The following is a 21,636-nucleotide window of genomic DNA, read 5'->3' as shown; positions in this document are numbered from 1 at the left end:
CAGCTCAACGTAAATGAATCCCACAAATAAAGCCTCTTCCGGGGGATTCGTCACAGCTTATACTTTATGGCGGAATTCTTGAATTTGTGTAATGTTTCTTAGTTCTTCAGCTGTCAATCTGTAGACCAATCAATACTTTTGATTCCCATTTGTTTCAATTGCCAATTCCAAATCCGCAGGAAGACAATTCAGAGAAGGGTTACCAGGGACAATAGAATCATTCATGAATCAGATTCACAAATTTAAATGATGAAATATACCAATATTCTACCTATATTAATGACGAGAAATGAATTTTGCATATAATAGAGTTATTTTTTCGTCCGCCCTCTCCTCATGAGTAAACATGAAGATCCTGTTTATTTTATCTACTTTCTTATTGTAGACTCATTGCACTACGATTGTTTTTCAGATGAGTCTGGTCTTTGGCAAGTCTTTGGTTGTTCATTTGGTTAGAAAAATATAGATGCCCAGTTGTATCAGTGTGCAGTAAACATCAATTACTAGTGTACTAGTAGTTCAGGCAGTCAGGACATCTTTGTGAGAACATCAATATGCTCAGACGCTGACGGACAACTCACCAGAGACATCTCGCCTATTTCACTGGTAGCGATGGTGACTTCTGACTTCTCCGTCTACAAGCTGACAAGCCTATACCTGTACCGGTATACCGCCAATACCGGTACCGGTACCGGTACAGTCTATATGAGTGTAATTCAGAAAAGTGAGTAATCAATAAATTAAATTCCAGTACGGTATTCAGTATTCCAGTACCGGTATTCAGGCATTTGTAACCAAAAAATGGAACAATGAAAAATGGAATTCGTCAGTTCGCATACCGGTACGGTACCGTATCCCTCAGACAGTCCAGCAGGCAGCAGTCAGACAGTCCTGCAGTCATAGGCCTCATTCTGTCATTCCAGTTTCTTTGTCAGGCACATTGACTGCTGGAACATGTATATCTCAGTATATGGTCTTGGTTTTCTTCGGCATAAAAGAAATCTCAACTCACAGACTCAGCAACTCGAAGACTGAAACCTTGTGGTGAGCTCAGAAACTGGCTTACAACTAATATTACAGTTTGAGTTTACACTAACAGACTAAGTAGGTCAGCAGTTAGGTGAGTTGCAGTTGACGATATAGAAATTTTTAATACCTTTTGAATATGTGGACATTTTGTATTTGGAGAATTAATTATTATGTGTTACACAGGGTAACCCCAAGAAAACAACTTATTTCAAGAGTATTTTTTCCCAATCTGCTATTACTGTACTGTACAATAATTTTTAAGCCTTTAACATTACTCTTTAATATCCATTTGTCTCACAGTATTCACTCAGATCAATGCAAATTTCGTGCAAAATCTATTTCCAGAACTCCTGGCCATTGTTGTCAGAATGTTTATTGGGAGTTAGATAGCAATCTGAATACAGCATTGATTGCTTGCAACTCAATCTATGAAGAATGATTTCTCGACTTGAGTGAGGTTACCGAAATTGAACTGAATTCTTGTTTATTAATTTCAGATTTATAGTATTACTATTAAATAATATATTATATCAATAAAAGTGTAAAAAAATGGAAGTAATATCAGATAAAGTTCCAATGATGTTATCCAATTATGAAATGCATGGATTATTGACAACATATTCTGCAGAAATGAAAACAGGGAAACATAAAACTGGACAAAGAGATCAAAATTTATCAACTATCACATATGAAGTTCTTAAATATCTGGAGGGAACACCATGTATTAATCAAAATGAACAGTGCATTAAAGATGCATGCCTTGCATTGGCACCATATAATTTGTCAAAAGCAGAAAAACTTCAAATAATGAATTTACGACCTACGACCCCTGTTGAAATTTCGCTAATTGTGGAAGAAAATGAAGAAAGAATTTCTGAAGAACAAATAGACGAGATTCTAGAAATCGTAAAAAAACTTCCTCCCGGTCCCGGATCTGAGGACAAGGAGAATGAAGCAGAAGAAATGGAGGAGGAAGTGGGAAATGAATGATTCTCACGTTAATCAACAGCATTAGGTGGTTGATGGATCTTTCGTCATGAAATATGCTGATGTTAGACATTGACTGAATTGTAAAGGCTGAGGGTAAAGAAGGTAAAGCATTGTGGTTTCAAATGCATATTTGATTCACTTGCTTATTTGAATGAAGTTAATTTATAGTAGGTTTATGAAATTCTATCAATATGGATTGAGCAGAACTTGGAATTGGAGATAAAAAAACAAAACAAATTGAAACATTGGCTTGATGATTAATTGACTGCTTTGAAAAATTATTTGAGACAGCTTTACTTTTTCAGAGATTGTGCTTTTCTTGAAAATCACCATTTCAAAGAAAAAACTTTACTGTAAAGGCAGTTCTTTACAAAACTGAACTGGTTGGATGCATGAAAAGAAGAACACATGGAGATTTCAGATTGTTCTATTGTATAAACAAGGACATTTATATTTAACATCTTTTTAATAAATGAAATTACTTTTTATAGCAATGAAGTAATATTCTTTAATGTTGGACTCAAAGTGGACCAATGGATCGTTTCGTTATTATGTTTTTGTCAAAATTTTTCTTCCTATCATTATGAAAAAAAATATTTTTTCTCTTCAATCACTAGACAAATTGCTTTAAAATTTTCAGTGGTTAGAGATTGTATTTTTTCCAGAAGGCTATACCGTACTATTTGTTGTTATTTGTTTGATATTTTAACTAAAATGCGGTGTAATCTTTAATTAGGGGAACTCATTTTTATGCCATCGTGATGACTGTCTTCCACAATTGTATGACATTGTGACGGTACTGTAACAGATTGCATACTTGTACTACAGCGTTTTTAACTTTGTGTTCTTATATTTGAGCATCGCTCTCTTGTTGTTAATAGTTTTCGAAAATGCTTTAAGTTCTCAGAATACAAGTACCGATAAATAACAAATTCTACTATGCTTCATTTCACTAAGTTTATTTAATATTTCAAGTTACTTATTAAAGTCTGAACTGATACGTATTATAAATCATATATTAATAAAATTAATATAACAAACTTCCATGTATGTGTGGTGTGGTTGAAAAATAAAATAACAGGGAACAGAGAAAATGAAAAGTTTGTTACCATGATGGCATCATTTTGAACACATCATCTGTTGTATATTTCACATCAGATTGCTTTGGGTTAGCCTAGGTTTTGAAGTATTACCATATTAATATGTAATGTTTGGAGGAGGCCAGTTTATTATTATGTCACCATTGCATGTCTTCAGAACAAATCATTTTTTTGCTGACAAATAATTTTCGGTTTTTAATTACAGAACTGATTTGTATGGTGGTGTCATTTTGTTGTTGTTGCCAGCTTATTTTTTTTTCTTTGTCATTGTTTGGATTTTGAAATTTATTTCTGCATGATATTTTTTTGTTGATTTGTTTTATTTTGTTTTGATTTAGGTAGATACCATGATATACCTACTTTTCGGTGTGTATATATGGTATCCCAAAAATATGAATGATTGTGTGGTTTGTAAGTTGTAATTCTTGTTCTTTAAAGTTCATGATTGGAAGAAAAAAATGTTCCCGTTATTTTGGACTATTTTGCTGCATAATTATTGTATGAGCTAGCAATGAAGTTTTTTCAATTTTTGATTTTATTTCACTGTATTTGTATAGCAGTATGAAAGGCAATATCAACTATGATTTGTATGATGAATTAAAATCCTTTTAAGTAATAATCTTCTGAATTCAAATTATGAAGCATGATTGCTGATGTTTTTATTTTTATTTTAAAGCATGCTGTATATACTAGTTGGTGTGTTTTGTTTGAGCTTAGCTTTTTGTACTTTGGATGAATCAATGAATAATTGCAAAACACTTTGTGGACATGGATTTCAATAGCGGGTGAGTTTTTTTTGTTCAATTTATTACATTTGGATGAAATTGAAATTGCTATATGTTAATTTTGGCAAGTTTTACTAATTGGCTATGTGTCAACCTAGGAATATGTTGAAATTTTTTTTCTCTGTGGGGGGGGGGGGGAATGGCCCTCAAGGCCACCCTCCCCCAAAATAAAAATTTCGACATATGTATAATGCACGGTGAGACACAAATTCATACGCCTTTTCAAACACCATATTGCTATATTCTTAAATGATTCACGGAAAAACAAACGTTTCTTTGCTTACTATCAATTATTGTTTCACCATGATTTAACAAAATATTGTCATGTTACGCTATGATGCTTTGATCTTGTATAATTTGCATGTTTTTTGGTTTAATCATTGATATGCTTGAAGTATTGACTTCAAGCTCTTTTGCACGATTTTTCTGGTTGCTAGGACGTGATGCTTTATTCATAGTGTGTACGGGGTCTGCTGTTTCCTAATTGTTATTGGCTGTGCCGATTCTTGAAGTAAAGTTTGTCAATGATAGCATCTTGGTAAATTTTAATATTTAGTCATGAAAAAGAAAGATGTCGGGATAGCTCAGTCAAATGCAAACACTCCCTTCCATCTGCTTATGAACTCTAACATTTGCACAGTTCTTCTCGGTTCAAAAATCACTTGCCGTAATTCAGGCCAATCTTTAGTGCCAAAGCCCGCAGTATCTCCTGGTTAAAGTACAGATAAAAAACATGCCAGTAGCTGTCACTACAGAGTTGACAAAATATCTTTGTAACTTGACCATATCGATTGAATTTGGAAAATCGCGCAAACGTTCGCCAAATATGTTTTATGCGTTATATATAAGTGGGCAAGCTTTTTGAAGAGTTTATTCAGTCTTCTATTTTTGCGCGAAAAGAGTTTAATGCAATTGTTGAGTTATGCCGCGGCATTCGGAGTCTTGTCGGTTTCATTTTTAGGCTTCTGATTTTATTTTCGTCATATTTTTTGTCTTATTTTCGCATTTGCCATCAATTTTTGTCCATTTACCTGGAAGTGGAAAAGTACTATTTCAAATCTTGCTCATCTGTGATTTTCAACATTAATAAAATGACTGGCGCTCAGGAATCGGAGGAGCGCATACGCGTACTTGAACTTTTTATGTTGCGTGACCGCGACTCGATATTTGGCTCGAATATTGTCGCGGATGAGTGAAATAAAACTCGGGTCGTTTACTCTTGGCCTTACTCCAAATAGATTGCGGTTTTCAGATTTCATGCGATTCTAATTTCCGAGTCAAAAAGTACTTCACAAAGCTGAATTAAAGTCACGCCATTTAGATAACTGCCTCCCTCAAGTAAGTGTTTCGTAGTTGTTCGAAAGGCTAAAACAAGGAATTGGATTATTAAAAGAGCTAAATAGAGAGACAAATTTAGCGGAGCATTATAATATATTGCAGAAAATGGGAGAAGTGAATTGGGTTACCTTACAGCAACACGGATCACTCTGATGATGCGAGTCGTTTTGCAACTAATTTTTTCTGTTTGAAATCATAAAATCGCTTTGAGAGCTGGCAAAAAAAAATTCATCTTTATTTACCCGAGACAGTTTTTAACACACTGGGGCATGGCACTCTTGGTCTTTACAAGAAAAAGGCTTGCTTGCTGGTTTGCATATATTCTGTAGAAGTGTAGAGCCTATCTTCTTTCGAGTAAAATTTTTTTTCAAGGCCATCTAACTTTTTCTTGGAAATCCTAATAATATTAATCCAAGAACCAGTCTGATTCTGCTTTTGCATTTTTGTCATATCGTATTTCTTCGTGCGGTCGTGGCTGTCAGCGCCAAGGTAAATATTTTGTTTGGCGAACGGAAAATGTTTCCAGCTTGAGGAGTGCACATTCAGAATAGGTAAATTCCACGTTTTTCTTACGATCATAGCAATGATCTGTCTGCTGCTTGGAATTGGAACTAGATTGCTTTTTAGGTTTCGGGTTTTGAAGGTCCACGCAATCTTTTCCCGGGTATAGACTTTGATTATGAGAAAATACAATTTATTAGTGAAACTCATCTATTTGATATCATTACGCGAATTGACCATGGCATTACTCGACCATACTCAACAAAGCATCTTGGGTGTGTTTACCGGTATTTTCACTATTACCTTCGTTTGTATTGACATTCTCTAAATTTGTTTTCCTGCTGGAGTGAGATTTGGAAAATTTTAAATCCTAAGTTAGAATTTCGTTTTTCTATGATGTGAAGTCTGATATTTGAATTCGGTAGGACAATGTCCCCGATTTCACTGCCGCATCCGCAATCCATTTTTGGCTTTGGTTTGAAGGTGGCGAGAGCACACACCTGCTTGTCTCGGTGAAGACTGGATTGTTTGCAAAAAGTTTGACCGCGTTCGCCGAATTCCATGGAATGGTATGCAATTAGTCTTGCTGCCTTGCGCGACAATAAACTTCTCAAAACTTTGCGGTAAAAATCGTGAACTTGGTAAAACATTAGAAGAAAAATATCAATATTTTAAAATGAACGCGATAGTTACATTATCGTACGTAACAAATATTCATGAAACTTTTTATACCCAATCAATTTTCGATCCCTTTTTAATAATCAAATCAAATTTCTGATGCGTCTGATTAACCGATTACTGAAAAGCCTTACGTCATGGTTTATAATTATTTATTTTTCCAGTACAGTTTAACCCATTCCTTACGATTTACTGTATTTTGATTGATTGCGAGTTTTAGAGGGTCTGGTTACGGCCCATCAATATTTTGGTCCTTCCTTGCGTGGACCATGTTATTTCGAGCACGTTTAAAAGTAAAACTATATACCGAGATGTATAGTTGTCAGCCCGTCTTTGTATTTTTAAGTTTACCGTGACTGACTCAGCCCTGATCGACTTGTCATCCACATCCGTCTATTCGCGCAAAATTCTTCCAGGTAGCTGACACAAAGCCGCTCTTGTCTTTTAGACGCATTCAACCACATAGTCTGTTTGAGTAGGGAAGTGTGCGATGTGCCATTTTGCCCTAGAATTTTTATTTTTCCGTGGATCGCTTCGAATTTTTTAAAGATATGTATATAATAATAATCGAAGAATTATCCAAGAATTAAGAATACAAAAAGCCAACTGACCCAGAATTTCGGGCGGGGTCATATGTATTTTATTGTAGACAAAAGAAGATTAAGACGACACGTCATACATTCATACCAAATGTCACCTGTCCGTATACATGGCCTTTTAAATACTTTATTTGAGATGTTTGATCACAATCTATGCGATTGTGTTGATCTGCCTCGTCCATAAACGTGTATTTGATATGGTTTTTCTGAAATACTCTCAGCTCAACTTGACGTCGAATAAAATTTGAAGAAAAAAAATTGAAATAAATTCTATTGTTTGTCATGGTATCTGACAATTTTTTTATTTTATCTTCGAAATGAAAGTTTTGAGATTATTTTTCGTTACGCTATAAACAAGTAGTTGAAATTTTTCATTCCCATCAATATATTTTCAACCTGTTTGTTGGGATCATATTATTCTTTCTCACGAGCACTCGTCGGGTTCGGAATATCGTCAAAGCTGGCTGATGATCAGCAAAGAGACATTCTTTCTTCCTTGTGTCATGAATAAATATATAGGCTTTAGGGCAGGCAAAAATAAAACTGATAAATGATGCATCACCTTCATATTCACTCAAATGGGCCTATCTGGTAGTTCGACCCAGTTTTGTTTTGCAATAACAACACGTATGGGTGGTCGTGCCATGAATCTGTTGAACCCCTTGTTAGAACTGCAGTTCTTCGCAATTAACCCCATACCCCACAACAAAAATGATTGAAATAGATTTTTTTTATGAAGGGTCTCCAAAAAATAACGATCATACACGATTATTCTTTGAATCATTTGTATCATGATCAATTTATCAACGGAACTTTTGTGGTCCACCATTATTGTTATGATTATTATTTTCAGGCGTGCATTTTCTTATCATTGCTGAAAGCGTTTTCCAGTGTCATAGTGTTTGTTTTGCGTACTTCAGTTATGGTTTGTAATTAACGGAATTAGGGGTGAAACTTTAGCCCAGGAATGTTCGATAAGAGCCTTGCTCGCAATTTGAGAATTATAGGAAATGATGGGATAGTCTAAGTTAAATTATCATCAAAAGACTAAACTGATGCGAATGTCCAGCATTGTTTAAATACAGCAGCGCAGAATATACTAAGGAAAATCGATACGAATAGTTCTACGACAAGAATTTTAATCTCATTAATTTATAAAGCAAAAGTTTTCCTTCGTTTGAAACTGTATTTATAACTAGATTGAAATTTATCTTTTAGCGGCAATCTTATTGAGCTAAAACTTCTTTATAGCCCAGTTCTCAAGACGTCAACTTCATTCAACATGCAATTTATGCCCGCCAATTCATATTATGTCGTTTTATTTTGTTGGTATAAAATTTAGCATCATCAACCAATTATGTAGGGACGCCTGTGAAATCGAGTATAATGCCTCCTGCCATTTATGATGTTGTTGGTGGCCCTACCAAATTCATATGTTTACAAACAAAACAGTGGATGTATGCTCCGTAGATGCTGCACTGCTAGATTTTTAACGAATCTAAAAGGTTTTAGGGCGTTCGATAACTTCGTTGATAGATATCTATCTGTTACCGGTGTGGTATACCTATTTCATTTAAAATGGCTCCGCTTACTCAGATTAGAATCAAGATTTTCACGGGTTCCCAAAAACTGCTTATTCAGCGAGAATACCGTCAGTTCTTCTAGGAAACCCTAGACAAGGTCTGTTGTATTAGAGTATTTCGGCGAGGTAGTTTGATCTGTAATTATGGGTTAATTATCGTTTTCGCTACCAACAAGACAATCAATTAGGAACATATTTTTCGACAGATCATCAATTCTTCACATCGCGCTTTTTAAAAGTCATCAATTACGCCCCTGTTTTTATGATGTTTATCAGAAACTTCAAATTCATCAAGTTGGGTTAAGTACATTAAGAATAGGTTACAATATTGTTTATGATGCAAATTAAAAGTCCCCAAATACCGAGCAGCTTCATCATGGCGCAGTTCTGGCGCTTCTCTAATAGCCCGTCCCCAATTATCTCGGCGTTCCGTACCAAGTATATATACCTTCTTCGTTCTCACTAAAAGGTTGCGGTGGTGAAAAGTTGGCAGTACTCACGTTTTTGTCTTGTTTTAAAATGCGGAGAACCCAAATCAGGCTAAAATTCTTCGATAATTTGTTTATCGTGCAAACAAAACGGGGTTTTCTGTTTTGGGTTGTTTTTTTCCACGAAAGAGAAAATAGATTCTCTTGTGCATTCTTTACCATTTTTCATTATCGAGATTTCAAAATTTTTGCATGTTCCAGCCTTTCAAGTCGTTTTTTTATGGTGAACTATTCGATATGTGTTTACCACCACCACACTTTCGATTAATACATTAATATTTTTTAATTCGTCTAGAAATCTCGATATATGAATTTCGCAGTGATCTGATATGCGTTTTAAAAAAAATCTGTTAAGAGCAGAGTTGCGCGCACTCACTCATAAACAAAGGAGATGATCTCTGTGTGATCTTACAGCAATGACCATTGACCACTGTTACTTTGACGAATCATTTGATGTTTTTTTCGACAGTGTATACATATGTTGAATATTGATTAAAGCTGAAAATGACACACTGGAGCTCTAGCCAAACAATATAAATACTTTTGGTAATCGTATTTCTGTATTTTACGACATTTACATTTTGTAAACAAGGCCATTTTTACTTCAGAAATTACATTGTTTGCTTTTGGAACCGCACTGAATAACCAATCCCGTTTTGAAGCGCTTCTCTTGTTTGCAGTGTTCAAGACCATTACCTTCTATTGGTATGTGGAGTGCGTCATCTGCCACTTTAGTGTCATGTGCTAGTCCAAGATGGTAATTGTTATCTTTCGCTTTCATGTTGATTTTTAAATATTTATTCAAGAATTGTTGTCGATTTAATACCATCTAGACTTAGAAGCTACTGAACCCAGATAGGCATAGGCCACAAAATTACTTGGGCCTTGAATGCGACTTGGGATGGTTAGTAACATCATGTTATATGCTCGCGTGCAATATTTTTTGAATTTGCTTGACATGCCGATCAAAAAAGTTCAGTAGTATTTGAAATCTAAGTCTTCATATTGTTACGCTGTCTATGTGTCTTATCATTACAAGACGACTTAACATACATAAAGATTCAAAATTTCATCAATTATTTTTATTTATTTATTATCAAGATCCAGCGAGCAAGGAGACTATATATGACCAAAATGTGTATTTAAATTCGTTATAACAATTATTAGCCTTTTGCCACCTTTTCCAATTTTATCAGCTAATTCTGCGTATGTTATACTTTTGCTTGTGAGTTGTGACTTATCATCAAAAGAAGATGTATTACAGAGATAAGTTCCTAAATACTAATACAATGCTTTCTTTGGCTCGATATTTAAATCAGCAATGCAGCAACCATAATTAGCTCAATAGACTCTAATGTTCCGGTAGATTTGTAAGATATGTTTTGACAACATGTATTTTCTTGCATCGACGTCTAGGTGAACCCGACTATGACTGCTTTTTTAATTAATTAACGGAATAAAAGCGTGTTCTGTTTGTTATTTTATTTAACACAACAACATGGTACACTGTGAAAGAATTTTCATATTGCCCTAAGGCGTAAATACAGAGATACAACACGAAACAAGCTTCAACGAGATCAAATTATTCTGAGTCATATGTCATAAAAAACTCTTTAATTTGCTTATGTCATCGAAGGCAATCATAGTAGAGATAAACGGTCCTCAAGGAGTTTTAAATTGTTTCATTTGGCGAAAAATGGATGATGTCGTTTGATTTGTTTTCTGTACATCGTAAATAGGAGGCGCGGTAACTCAATATTTTATCATCAAATTCGTTACATACACTTTTCTGAAACTCTTCATAACTTTCCTAAATAGTGAGTATTTTTTTTATATACGGTACTACTACATTTTTGCGGTTTCAAAATAGGTTGCATTATTCTTGCATAACACTAAAATTATAATCAGAAGTCTGGAAAATCCCTGATACAGAAGTTTCCCAGTGATTGTCGGTTAATAAACAGTACCCACTGATACCAACATTGTCGCGGGAAGAGTTCGGAAAAAGTTGTAGGAAATCTTCTAGTGTTAAACTTTTGGTTGCAAGCGAGAACTTTCACAGTTACATTTCAGTGAATGGTTGGTAGCTAGATATGGTAACCCAACAAAAATTCTCATGTTAGGTACAAACAAGTACATTCTCTACTTTCCGCTAATTTGAACTCCTCTTATAAAAAATACTGCATCATAATTGCTCATTTTTGGTTTTAATTATAGCTTCACTCTTTGTTTGATAAATATACAGTACACGCCATGATAAATCGTTCGCAGAATTGTAATTTTTAAACGCCTTCGCCTATAATTATGATCAAGTGTTAGCCGCAGATGTCATCGCCATGTTGTAAATCACAATTAATTGCAGATTTGGTGACATGTTGTTCATCTGCCATTAAATTGCCTAAAAACGTGATGTATGGTACTTGCATGTAGTCTATTTTGAATTCATGATCGAATTGAATATAGGTAATTTCAACACGAATCTTTATCCCAATCTCCTCATCAATTTTACTGAGTAGGTATTTACGAAACATTTAGATTAGACCAGGGATATTTGAAGTATGCCACGAAATTCCAAATTAACATTGGAACACGAAATGTTAAATGTTTTTCGAGCAAAACCTCTGGGCAAGAGTTAGTCGTTTCAACGTTTAAATTGCACCCGATTTAGTGATTGGAAAATTTGATATTTAATCGAATAATCTGTACGAAAATATTCTTCAGCCGTCTACTGTCTCGAATGCCGACTTAGCGAACGTTTATCGAAAAGCGCACCAGGTAATGCATTTTCTAATTTTAAAGGTATTTAATTATAGGTATTTAGTGAAAGATCCGATATCTTGTTTTGAAAGTATACAAACAAAAGTTGCGACTTTCTAAATGTTTATTATTTTGTTGTCATAAGCCTGAGCAATATTAGTAGCTGTACCGCTCCAACTATCACGAACACAGGCGCCTGGTTGTCGCTCATTAAAACCAGGTTGTCGCTATTTAAAAGCTGATTAGCGGATTTGAATCAATTTCAACGACATTGTATTGTCATAACATTTAATATTTGGCAACTAGTCAGATAGATTACATTGTTTCCTACAATTAATTGTGTTGTGTGGAGTTCTCGTCTTGTCGAAGTAGAAACATGTGAATGCGGAGTATCCGTTCAATAATAATCTTTTTAGACTTGCCGAATATTGTTATTTAATTTTTAATGCATTTTGATTAGGAATGTGTGAAACTGTATAAACATGTACAGTAGGTACTACCTATCAAATACGTCAAATTCTTTTTTGGTAAGTGTGATATTAGTTTAATCATCAATAATTACACTTAAACTTCAATGCATTTGAATATCTTTACTCAGTACCTTCTATTTATTTCGTTGTTCTTGTTCGCGTTGGATGTTAAATATCTCAGCCTCAGAAGGTCCGATGTACAGTCCAAGTCCGAGCATTTCGCTTGAAAATGATAAATGGGAAAGGTCCCGATGTCCAAACCCAGTAATTCTCCTAAAAGAGAGCCGCTTGCACAAATCTTTGTGCGCAGCGAATGCACAAATCTTGAGAAAACACTTCAGCATGATTTTTTTTTCGAATTTCATTTGAATTTGTCTTCTTCTATTGTGCGTCAAGTTTGAGAGGAAAACGTTTATGAGTTTAACTCAACAAAGACGCAACGCCTCTCTCACTATGGTAATCTAGAGAAGTAATTGAGAGGAAAATTGAAGCAATTTACCGAGAATTTCATTGATGTTGAAAACAGAATGTTATCTGGTTTTGTTATAAAATAAGAATATTTGTTTACGTGAACGTTTGTGTATCTTGAAAAAGATATTTCATCATTCCAACAGTTTTATTTATACTTCTTTAAATATTTTTGCCATGATAAGCTGATACGAAAAGCAAAAGAAGCAGGATGATGTGCCAAGAAAGTTTCGGGACTTTTTTTTATGGATTCCGAGACTAGTTTCAGACATGTTTTCAATTATGTGAACCTATGCCAGATCTGGCTCGTTCCGCCGTTATATATATTCCTATTTATTATACATTGCTTCATATAGATATACCTATTATCTGCCTCCTGCATTTGCAGACTTTCATAATCCTGTGCAGAATTTTCATTATTCAATTTTCATATTTTCTGAATGTGATATGTGCTGCGGCCTGCGATAATATCAATTTTTCAAATATCTTTTTGGGTGGGTTATGTTCGGCCGAGAGATAAAGTTTTAGTGTGCCCCCAAATAGCAAGCTCTTAGTTGTACAAAGTGCCTAACTCCATTGAAGGAATATTTTTGATCTTTATGTAAAGCTTTTTTTGCCTTTGGTAAAAAACGTTTGTTTAAACTATAAAGGAAGCGATCTTTGGCCACATACGGGAAGTTGTTTTTCTCATCCACTGTCTGTCATATTTCTTATAAGTAGATAGAACGGAGTTGCTCTTTTGGCACTCGTTTCAAAGCCGTGCCCCGGTGGAATTTTAATAGAACTTTCTTAGCATTATGTTCGTAGCCTCGTTTCAGCATGAGTGAGGTTGACGTATACGTTTGTGTGCAGTATACACATTCATTTTAATACGCTCTATTTTTAAACTTTCACTTTCCTCTGTGGTAGTGTTATATTTTCGACATCAACCTGTTAATTTTCAAAGCAGCTCTGTAACTGATAAAATCTAAACCAAAATTTTAAGTTACCGATGTTTTCTAATACAGTATTCACGAATTGAGAGAATGAAGTTTTTCTCGTATCGTAGTTATAAAGCACCACCCACCACATTGCCGGATTTGAATAACAATTCTGAACTAATCGCCTCACAACATACCATACATATCAAATGTTACCTTCGTGCTTTATTTATGAGATTATACATTTAATCTCTTGCACTAATAACCACACACGAAGATATGTTTCAGAATGTCCATTTCAACAATATCATCAACACTATTTCTAGCTTTTGCTAATCGTCTCATAGTCTTATTCTAAACAAATTTATCCCGAAGATTAAAAGATCTATTGCAGGCCAGGAACCGGCTTCCGAAATGGCGAACTTTTTACTTTACTGTATCTGCTTAACATAAAATCAATCAGAAAACTAATTTGAAACTTATGCTATCAGAAACAGCTCATTTTTTTTCTTTGAGAAATTTTCCATTTTACCATTGAACTCATAATTGCTATCAAATTGAGTGAAATTTGGCATACATCATACTTTGCCAATATTCAATCTAATTTAAACTAGCTTCAAAATGTAATTCCAGAAAACGACTATTTGGATATTGCATTTCTATCTGAAACACCACCAACACTTTTAGGAATATAAATAAGTGATGCATTTTACCTGCTAATGTTAAGGTGTAGGTTGTACAGTTGTTCTTGATGTTTTTAGTCACAAATCAAATTTGACATAGAACTCTAAAACACCAGGCAACTTTTTTGCAACTATATATACGCAATCGTGCAATCTGCTATGTTTCAAATATTTAAAAAATGACTGCTATTTTTAACACAAGCCATGTGTTTATATATGAGTATTGCGTCATCTTAAATGCCTATTACTTTCATGGAATTCAACACGATAAAATGCCAGGGAGTTGACGTTTTGAAATACCATGCCTGTCGTTCGTCGACACCTGTCGACCCTTCCCAAAATGGGAATTTGTGATTTCTACACATTCTGGTAGGGTATGCTTTAAAGGTGGGACACGCGGTAGCCACACTTGCTCGGTCCTTAATCTTTTTTACGTTACCGCTGTTATGGTATGGAATTTAATGAGAAAGTCAAGGGTACCCATCTCAATGTCATGTCTGCAATGGGCCAGGATTATAGTCGACAACGGAAACCTCAAGTGTGGAGATATACTCCACGCAAATATCGTAAGAATCTTAGCTCTGTCCGGAATTTAATGCCGAGATTGGGAATTCCATCGTGTATGGAAGTTCAGAGTAGTTTGTCTGGAAATTGTATATGCTGTTATTTATTTCAATTCATGTACTATAATTTTTGTGCAAATTTTCATACTACTTTTAACTCGAACACGAAAGACTATGTAAACGCAGTCGCTGCCAAAGTTTTACCGGCAATCGGCAATTTGCTGAGGCCCCTCAGTAGAATTGTGCAATATACGCAGCGACGTGTCTATATCATCATCTCTCTCTTTCCCATATTAAATAGTAAATACTAATCTTGTATCATCTTCCAGTCGAACAGAATTAAACATAAACAATCACATATTTTCTATGCTGAAAAGGATATAGAGCGATATATACCGTCAGACATCAATCAATGATTTTGATATGATCTGATGCAAAAATCGCCAAAATTGTAAATCTACAAACGTCGGGCTCTCTCGGTCATTGTCAATATTATGTACGTCTCAATAGACAACGGGTTGAATCAAATTAGTTTGAATCTCAAACCCAGCGTGTGTCTTTTGTGTATCGCATACTCCATAGATAACTTTGTAAAAACAAATTGACGGAAAATAATGCGAGAGAGTTTTCTTTGACAAACATGTTTTATTTTATTTGACTCTATCGCATTGCACTATTGTTGTAGAAAACTAGAAAATAATAGTCATATCCTACGTCATTCCTCGGCAAATGATCATAAGTAGGCTAACTAAATGAGTGTTATAACTTACATTATTTATATACGAGGAAACCCAGTAATGTCCATTAACGAGCAAAAAATATGAGATTTCGGTTTTATTCCGATGTCAAACTCAAATTTTATGTATCACTTCATAAAAGACATAACAAAGTTAGTAGAACGAGTACTATAGGAAAGGTTTTGTCTCTGACGAAACGCAGTAGCTAAGTTAGCAATTTTTCAGTTTTTTCAGAGCGAAGATGTATAACATTTTAATAAATAGCAAACTGAACCCACGAATAAAAAACATTTTGTAAAGCTAATTGAATATTACTTGATTATTCTGAAATAACTTTTTCAAATTTTGTTTTTTTGTAATGGTATTTTGTTGTATTTGTACTTGAACTTAATTCCGTATTTTTATGCTTCTCATGATAAATATGTTTTAATATTTCAACATAAAAATGAAAATCATATTGTATGCGGCGAGATAATAATATTTCACGCTTCGCGATATTGAAAGATTTCATTTATTTTCATTTTATTTCAAGTTGGAAGTTCGAAATATTTATAAAGCTGTACTGTGACACGATATGCGGCTCCTGGCGCGATATCAGCATACCGCACACGAAGAACTACCCTTTCAAAGTTAAAATATTGATAACGCCCTTCTAGTAATCATTGTAAATATTACAATATGTACGACAGACACATGAGGTAGGTCATTGCATGAAAGCCGCTTCGACAGAGTTGTAGTTTAAGGTTTTTGAACCAGGGGGCCAAATATTTTGCCCACCTATAACCTGGCGGGCCATGTAAGTGTCACGTAAAAATGTACATTTTAGAAAACAATATTTACAGTGTTGCAAAAGCAACAGTGGAAACAATAAGTCTTGTGCCAAACCTGAATTTAATGCAATTTCAACAAATTCCTTGAGTTATTTTCTAGGTAAAACATAAAAATTTAGTTTAAAAATTTGTCTGTGGCAGCATCAGGCGGGCCATATCGAATTACCCAACCGGGAGTAGTTTGCCCATGTCAGAGTTAGCCTGTTCGTCTACAATTTTGAATACATGAATATTGATCTAAAACTAACGGGTGTAGTCCTAAATATACAGTCTCGAAGATTTAAAATGGACAACTTTTTGAAATTTTGGCATTCCCCATTGTGGTTTTGTATAGGTATAGGACAATGCAATCACAAAAGTTTTGTAATTCAAATCAGAAGAGTCAGAAAAATTGTCATGTCAATTTTCCACTAAAGTCAAGGCAGTTAGTTGACAAAGCGTTCGATGTATGCGCGAGTCTTTTTTCCCCAAAAGCTAAAAAAGTATTACCCGTATGTCGCTAGATTTTAGTGGGACTGACTTTGATGACCGTGTAGGATCGCACCACAAAAAACGCGTTTGTTTTCTTTTATTTTTCATATTGTTATGATGACTGTATTTTGGTTGACGGAAAAATCCTACGCCCTCCCTCTGTGTTGATAGGTTGATCATGTTTACATTATGTTTTCATACTGTAAATTAGATAAATTTTTAGTGAACATGCAGTGCCGAAATTCACCTCAAAAATTCTTTTACCTTTACTACGATCACCACCTGGTTGTGACCTTTTGACGTTCGGTTGCGTGAAATTAAATATTTACTTTTTCTCACTTCATTTACTAACAACGTCTTGTTGATTTTTTTAACTTTGTATTTCATTGCTACATTGGTAAATTTCCTTCTATGGTTCTGGTGATTGAGTTTCCTTCTATGTGCATTGGACCTTGCGAAGATTGATGTAGATTTGATTAGATGATTTCATGATCGATGCATATAACTTTATTCAAGTCAAAAATGTTTACATAATTGAAGTTTATTGAAGGTAAAATGGTGAATAGGACATTGTTTACCAACTTATCTTTTTGAAAAGTATATTATATAGACTCGTACTCGAATGTTTGAATAGTTCAAATAGTTAATATTAATATTATTGGTGTGCGAACAAATTGTTTATTCAGCACCGATGTTCAAATATATGGTCACAAGGTGATAGGCCAAGTGTTCGCATATGTCTTATAAAAGTATTTACATGAATATGGACACGAAGTTTATAAACCAAGTGTTCCCATATGTCGTATTGTAGTGTTCCCATAAATTCAAAAATAAACGTAGTTATATTTTAGGAAAAATACCGGTCCCGTAAAATTCAGAATATCTTAAAAAATAAACTGAAAGCATTCCAGCGACTCACATCATCCCCAGATGTTGCGCAATAGATCGGACCATTGGTTGCGAAGAAAAATGATTTTGTGGATCAACAACAACACTTCAGGAAAAACTTGCTTTCCACTGCTGTTGTGAAGTTATGCTTTGTATCAAATTGTATGAAATTCATAAATGAATGTAGAACTAATATATAACATGTGATTGTGGCTTCTGACAGGAGGATATTTGGGGCATGGAAAAATCTAATTTTTTTGGTAAATGAGTTCGCATATTACGGACATTACGCACATAACGGAACAAATATGTAAAGATGATTATAGATTCGGGATTAACATTGGTCGTACCGACGAGGTCTCAAACAGCTAGGCCGCATACATCAGTGCTTTTGTTTTCTAGATTGATTCGATTGTTCAAACTTTTGCAAATTTTAAGAATATTCCTCTGGTTTTCACATGATCGCAATACATGCGTGGGTTCCTTCTATAATCGACAATTTTACTTCATTATTAGATTAAAAGAAGGGCGGGTTATCCCTTTCGGAGAAATTTTATCCAATTTTGAACTATTCTTGAAAAGACTTGCGGCGTCGGCTGTGCTTCACGCTCCTGTGGATCGAAAGATAAGGGAAAGTCAAGACAAAAATAATACTCTGGAATGCATATTTCTTAATATTGAAATGCCCCTTTTTGTAGCGTAAAATTATTTTCAAACGAGTCACGTGGCTTGTAGATGTTCGTTGACTCGGGAAATACTTTTAATATTTTGCACTGTGTCATATCCTCCGCTGTTTCGGCTTGTAGTGAGTAAATCCGACTTTATTTCAATCAAATAACTACCAATATCCAAACTTATGTCTCTAATCATAAGAGTGAACTCTAATAATTTTTGCAACTTCTGATTTAGAACAGTGATCTCTTCAAAATTTAAATGATATTAGAAATAATAAATATTTTCTTCAATAAGATATATAGAAAAATATCATTGAGTTTACTTCAATATCACTATTCTAAAACTTCTAAATCATGGCGTAAAGAACGATCAAAAAAAAAAAAAAACTACCGCTTTTGCAGCATGTTGAAATTCGGTAGAATCGTATTTTTCACATCAATATGCGAAATTAGGTTGCTTGCACTCTTCTAACCGAAAGTATATTTTGTGTTCTTTTAGTAGCGCTCTTTATGATATTAAGCATTTTTACGTTGTATAATTTGATGTTTGTTAGTTTATTACAAAACGAAGGAATTTGAACCAAGCTTCGAGGCCTTGTTTTCTATCATAAGAGACGTATGTACGTTTTTGCAATTTTTCCTAAGGATTTTAGTTTTAAATCTCAACGGCTTCGTTTCGAAATTACTTTTTTTTTACTTTGTTTTCATTCGTCACGTTCACAGTCGGTTGCAATTTTGTTTTGCAAGGAAAAATATTTGTCATTGTTCCGCCCTACAACAATGGTATGTATCTCTTTTTGAAATTTGACATATTAAATTGTTCCCGCGCGGTATCATTTTAGGCTTACTTCATACGGCAAAAAAATGGTAGAATAAAATGGATTGTATATTAGGATACCCAAATCTATATAAACGTCGGAACAAAACTATTTCCTTGAAAAACATTTTTGTACATCGTGTGATTTGCCATTGACTTCAGCTATATAGTAAAATGCCGATGATGACCCGAACTACGTTTTTCGTTTGACTGTTTTAATTAACATTGTATATTCTAATAATTTTTTATCGAAAAAATCTCACTCCGTTCCACAGTAAAATTTTCGAGCAGTTTCGAGTTCTTATCTTCAATGTTTTTGACCCAAAACGACATTCGGGACTAAGCGTTACTGACATATACTACCAAGTTCACTATTATATTCGAACTGGTGCGAGTTCCCACCATACGGTGATTATTTTCTAATTTTATCTCATGGCGTGGGTAACACGATATCGGATTTTTCGAATAAAAATCCGACTCGTTGAATTGTTGAATTTTATATCTTGTGAACCACGATAGCCCCTCATCGTATCTTAACATATTTTTCCTTGGGAAAACATAATTATACGGTTCAATGTATCTTTTTGTCGTTCGCTGATGCTTAGTAAAGCCATAAGTTTGCATTTCATATAGTATCGATAATTACCAAGTGTGATACATAGATAATCCGTGTATCACTGATACTTTCTATTCATGTTCTATACATGGCTGTCGTTTTCATTAGCGAACATTTTTGGGTACTGATACCTTATACCCATTCCAAAGTTTTATGGTTAAAGAAACTTATTTGGTATTTATTTTTTCTCTTTTTACTCTCGGTTGCCGGTTCTCTCGCAATTTGAGCTATCCCGCCGTCACCATCTGCCGTCCTATCAACAAAAATTTTCTACGAGCTCCCAAGCGTAAAAAAACAGCTCCGGGCGCCCAGCACACCAGTACATTCGATCAAATTTCGCGGACGAGAGCTTGTTATCTCACGGGCTAATCGAATGGCAGCAGTGCTGGCGCCTGGGATTTCTTGACCGAAACCCCGAAGCAAACTCCCAAATTAGCTTAGGTTAGATTTGGAGGTTGTGGTTAGGAGTATGTAGCTGAACAATACCACGTTTAGTTGCAAGTTAGTGTAGTTTTACTTGACTTAGATGTGCAGAATTTTAGTAATGAAAGTTTTTAAACAGGTTACTCTGACTTACTTAGCTTGCTTGTGTCTTGTTATACTTTCAAATAGGCTAAGGAATTTCCGATTGGAGGTCTAGGTATCAAGTTCTGGATAGGAGTGGAACCACAATGGAATTTAATAAAATAAGATGCATATTTCAAATTATTTAACGAGCTAAGCCATATTATATATTTGATTAATATACTGAGTAAATTGTTTTTCTTGTTCCATACACTTATGTTCATAAATCTGTGGTGCTCAGTGAAAACACCTGTTATCATAGTGAAATATATTCCTGACTTTTTTTCGCATTACAAATGGTGATTGGTCAATTTACCCTGCATCGTTTGTCACCTGGTTTTTCATCAGATTAGTTACGGAAATTCGAATGGAACACTTTTATCAGGACAGTCAGGAGTAGAGATGAATATGTGATCTTTGCCGCCACTTGAATGGACTGCTTCTTGGAAGACTTTTGGGCTGCACATAGTCAGCTGGTTTAATATTTAGGGTAACCAAGAAAGTCATTTGGCCAACCAAGTCCCTTGTTACCGTTTCTTTTAGTCTTGTCTTTTTTAATTGTTAGTCACTCAGACTCATCTGCCTACGCCTCATTGGTTTCAGCGGATGCGTGTCTCGGTAAGCAGTCGGATAGAGGTCACCATTTCCGCGGCATATCGAGTCGAACTGTCGATCGTAACGGGGTAACAATGTAAGCACATTGACGAACTTGTTGCTACCACGGTACATCCAGAATTCGTTTTTTATTTTAATTTTGTTCTAGTTCATTACCAAACATTCGTTTTCTTTGTGTATAAGCATGAAGCCCTCGAATTATGCTAGAACGGTGAAAAGCGGCCAATTTTTTTGTTCTGCATTCGTGAAGTAATCGCAAGTAATCGATTTTAGCGAATAAACAACGAGATAAAGGTATTGTTTACTGTGACTAGTGATATCATTCGCACGATGCTTGTAAATTTCAGACGAAAACTTAGATGTCAGTACGAAGTAATGTAGCCTTGGTGTTTGCCGATACTGACCATAAACTGAATATGTGAATATGACTAACCGTACCTCGGCGTGGCTTACTTTTTGTCAGTATCATTTTA

At 34.7% G+C, this 21,636-nt stretch overlaps 2 protein-coding genes across 2 annotated transcripts in view; both read left to right on the top strand.

The window, feature by feature from the left end:
• Nucleotides 1-1,518: 1,518 nt before the first annotated feature.
• On the top strand, nt 1,519-3,795 carry LOC120331772 (DNA-directed RNA polymerase III subunit RPC9-like). The gene is made up of 2 exons (XM_039398919.2): nt 1,519-2,121; nt 2,325-3,795. Exon 1 carries the CDS (start codon nt 1,579-1,581, stop codon nt 2,017-2,019), a length of 441 nt encoding a protein of 146 aa, XP_039254853.2. The 5' UTR covers nt 1,519-1,578; the 3' UTR covers nt 2,020-2,121; nt 2,325-3,795.
• The window catches only part of LOC120331693 (brother of CDO-like), a 67,969-nt gene continuing 50,117 nt past the window's right edge, over nt 3,785-21,636 (top strand). Inside the window, exon 1 of the mRNA XM_039398818.2 lies at nt 3,785-3,904. The gene's annotated coding sequence lies outside the window, so the exon portion shown is untranslated. The remainder of the gene's footprint in view (nt 3,905-21,636) is intronic.

The sequence above is a fragment of the Styela clava genome, chromosome 6 (genome assembly GCF_964204865.1).
Source record: "Styela clava chromosome 6, kaStyClav1.hap1.2, whole genome shotgun sequence".
Taxonomy (NCBI): Eukaryota; Metazoa; Chordata; class Ascidiacea; order Stolidobranchia; family Styelidae; genus Styela; species Styela clava.
This window is presented reverse-complemented; position numbering and strand designations above follow the sequence as displayed.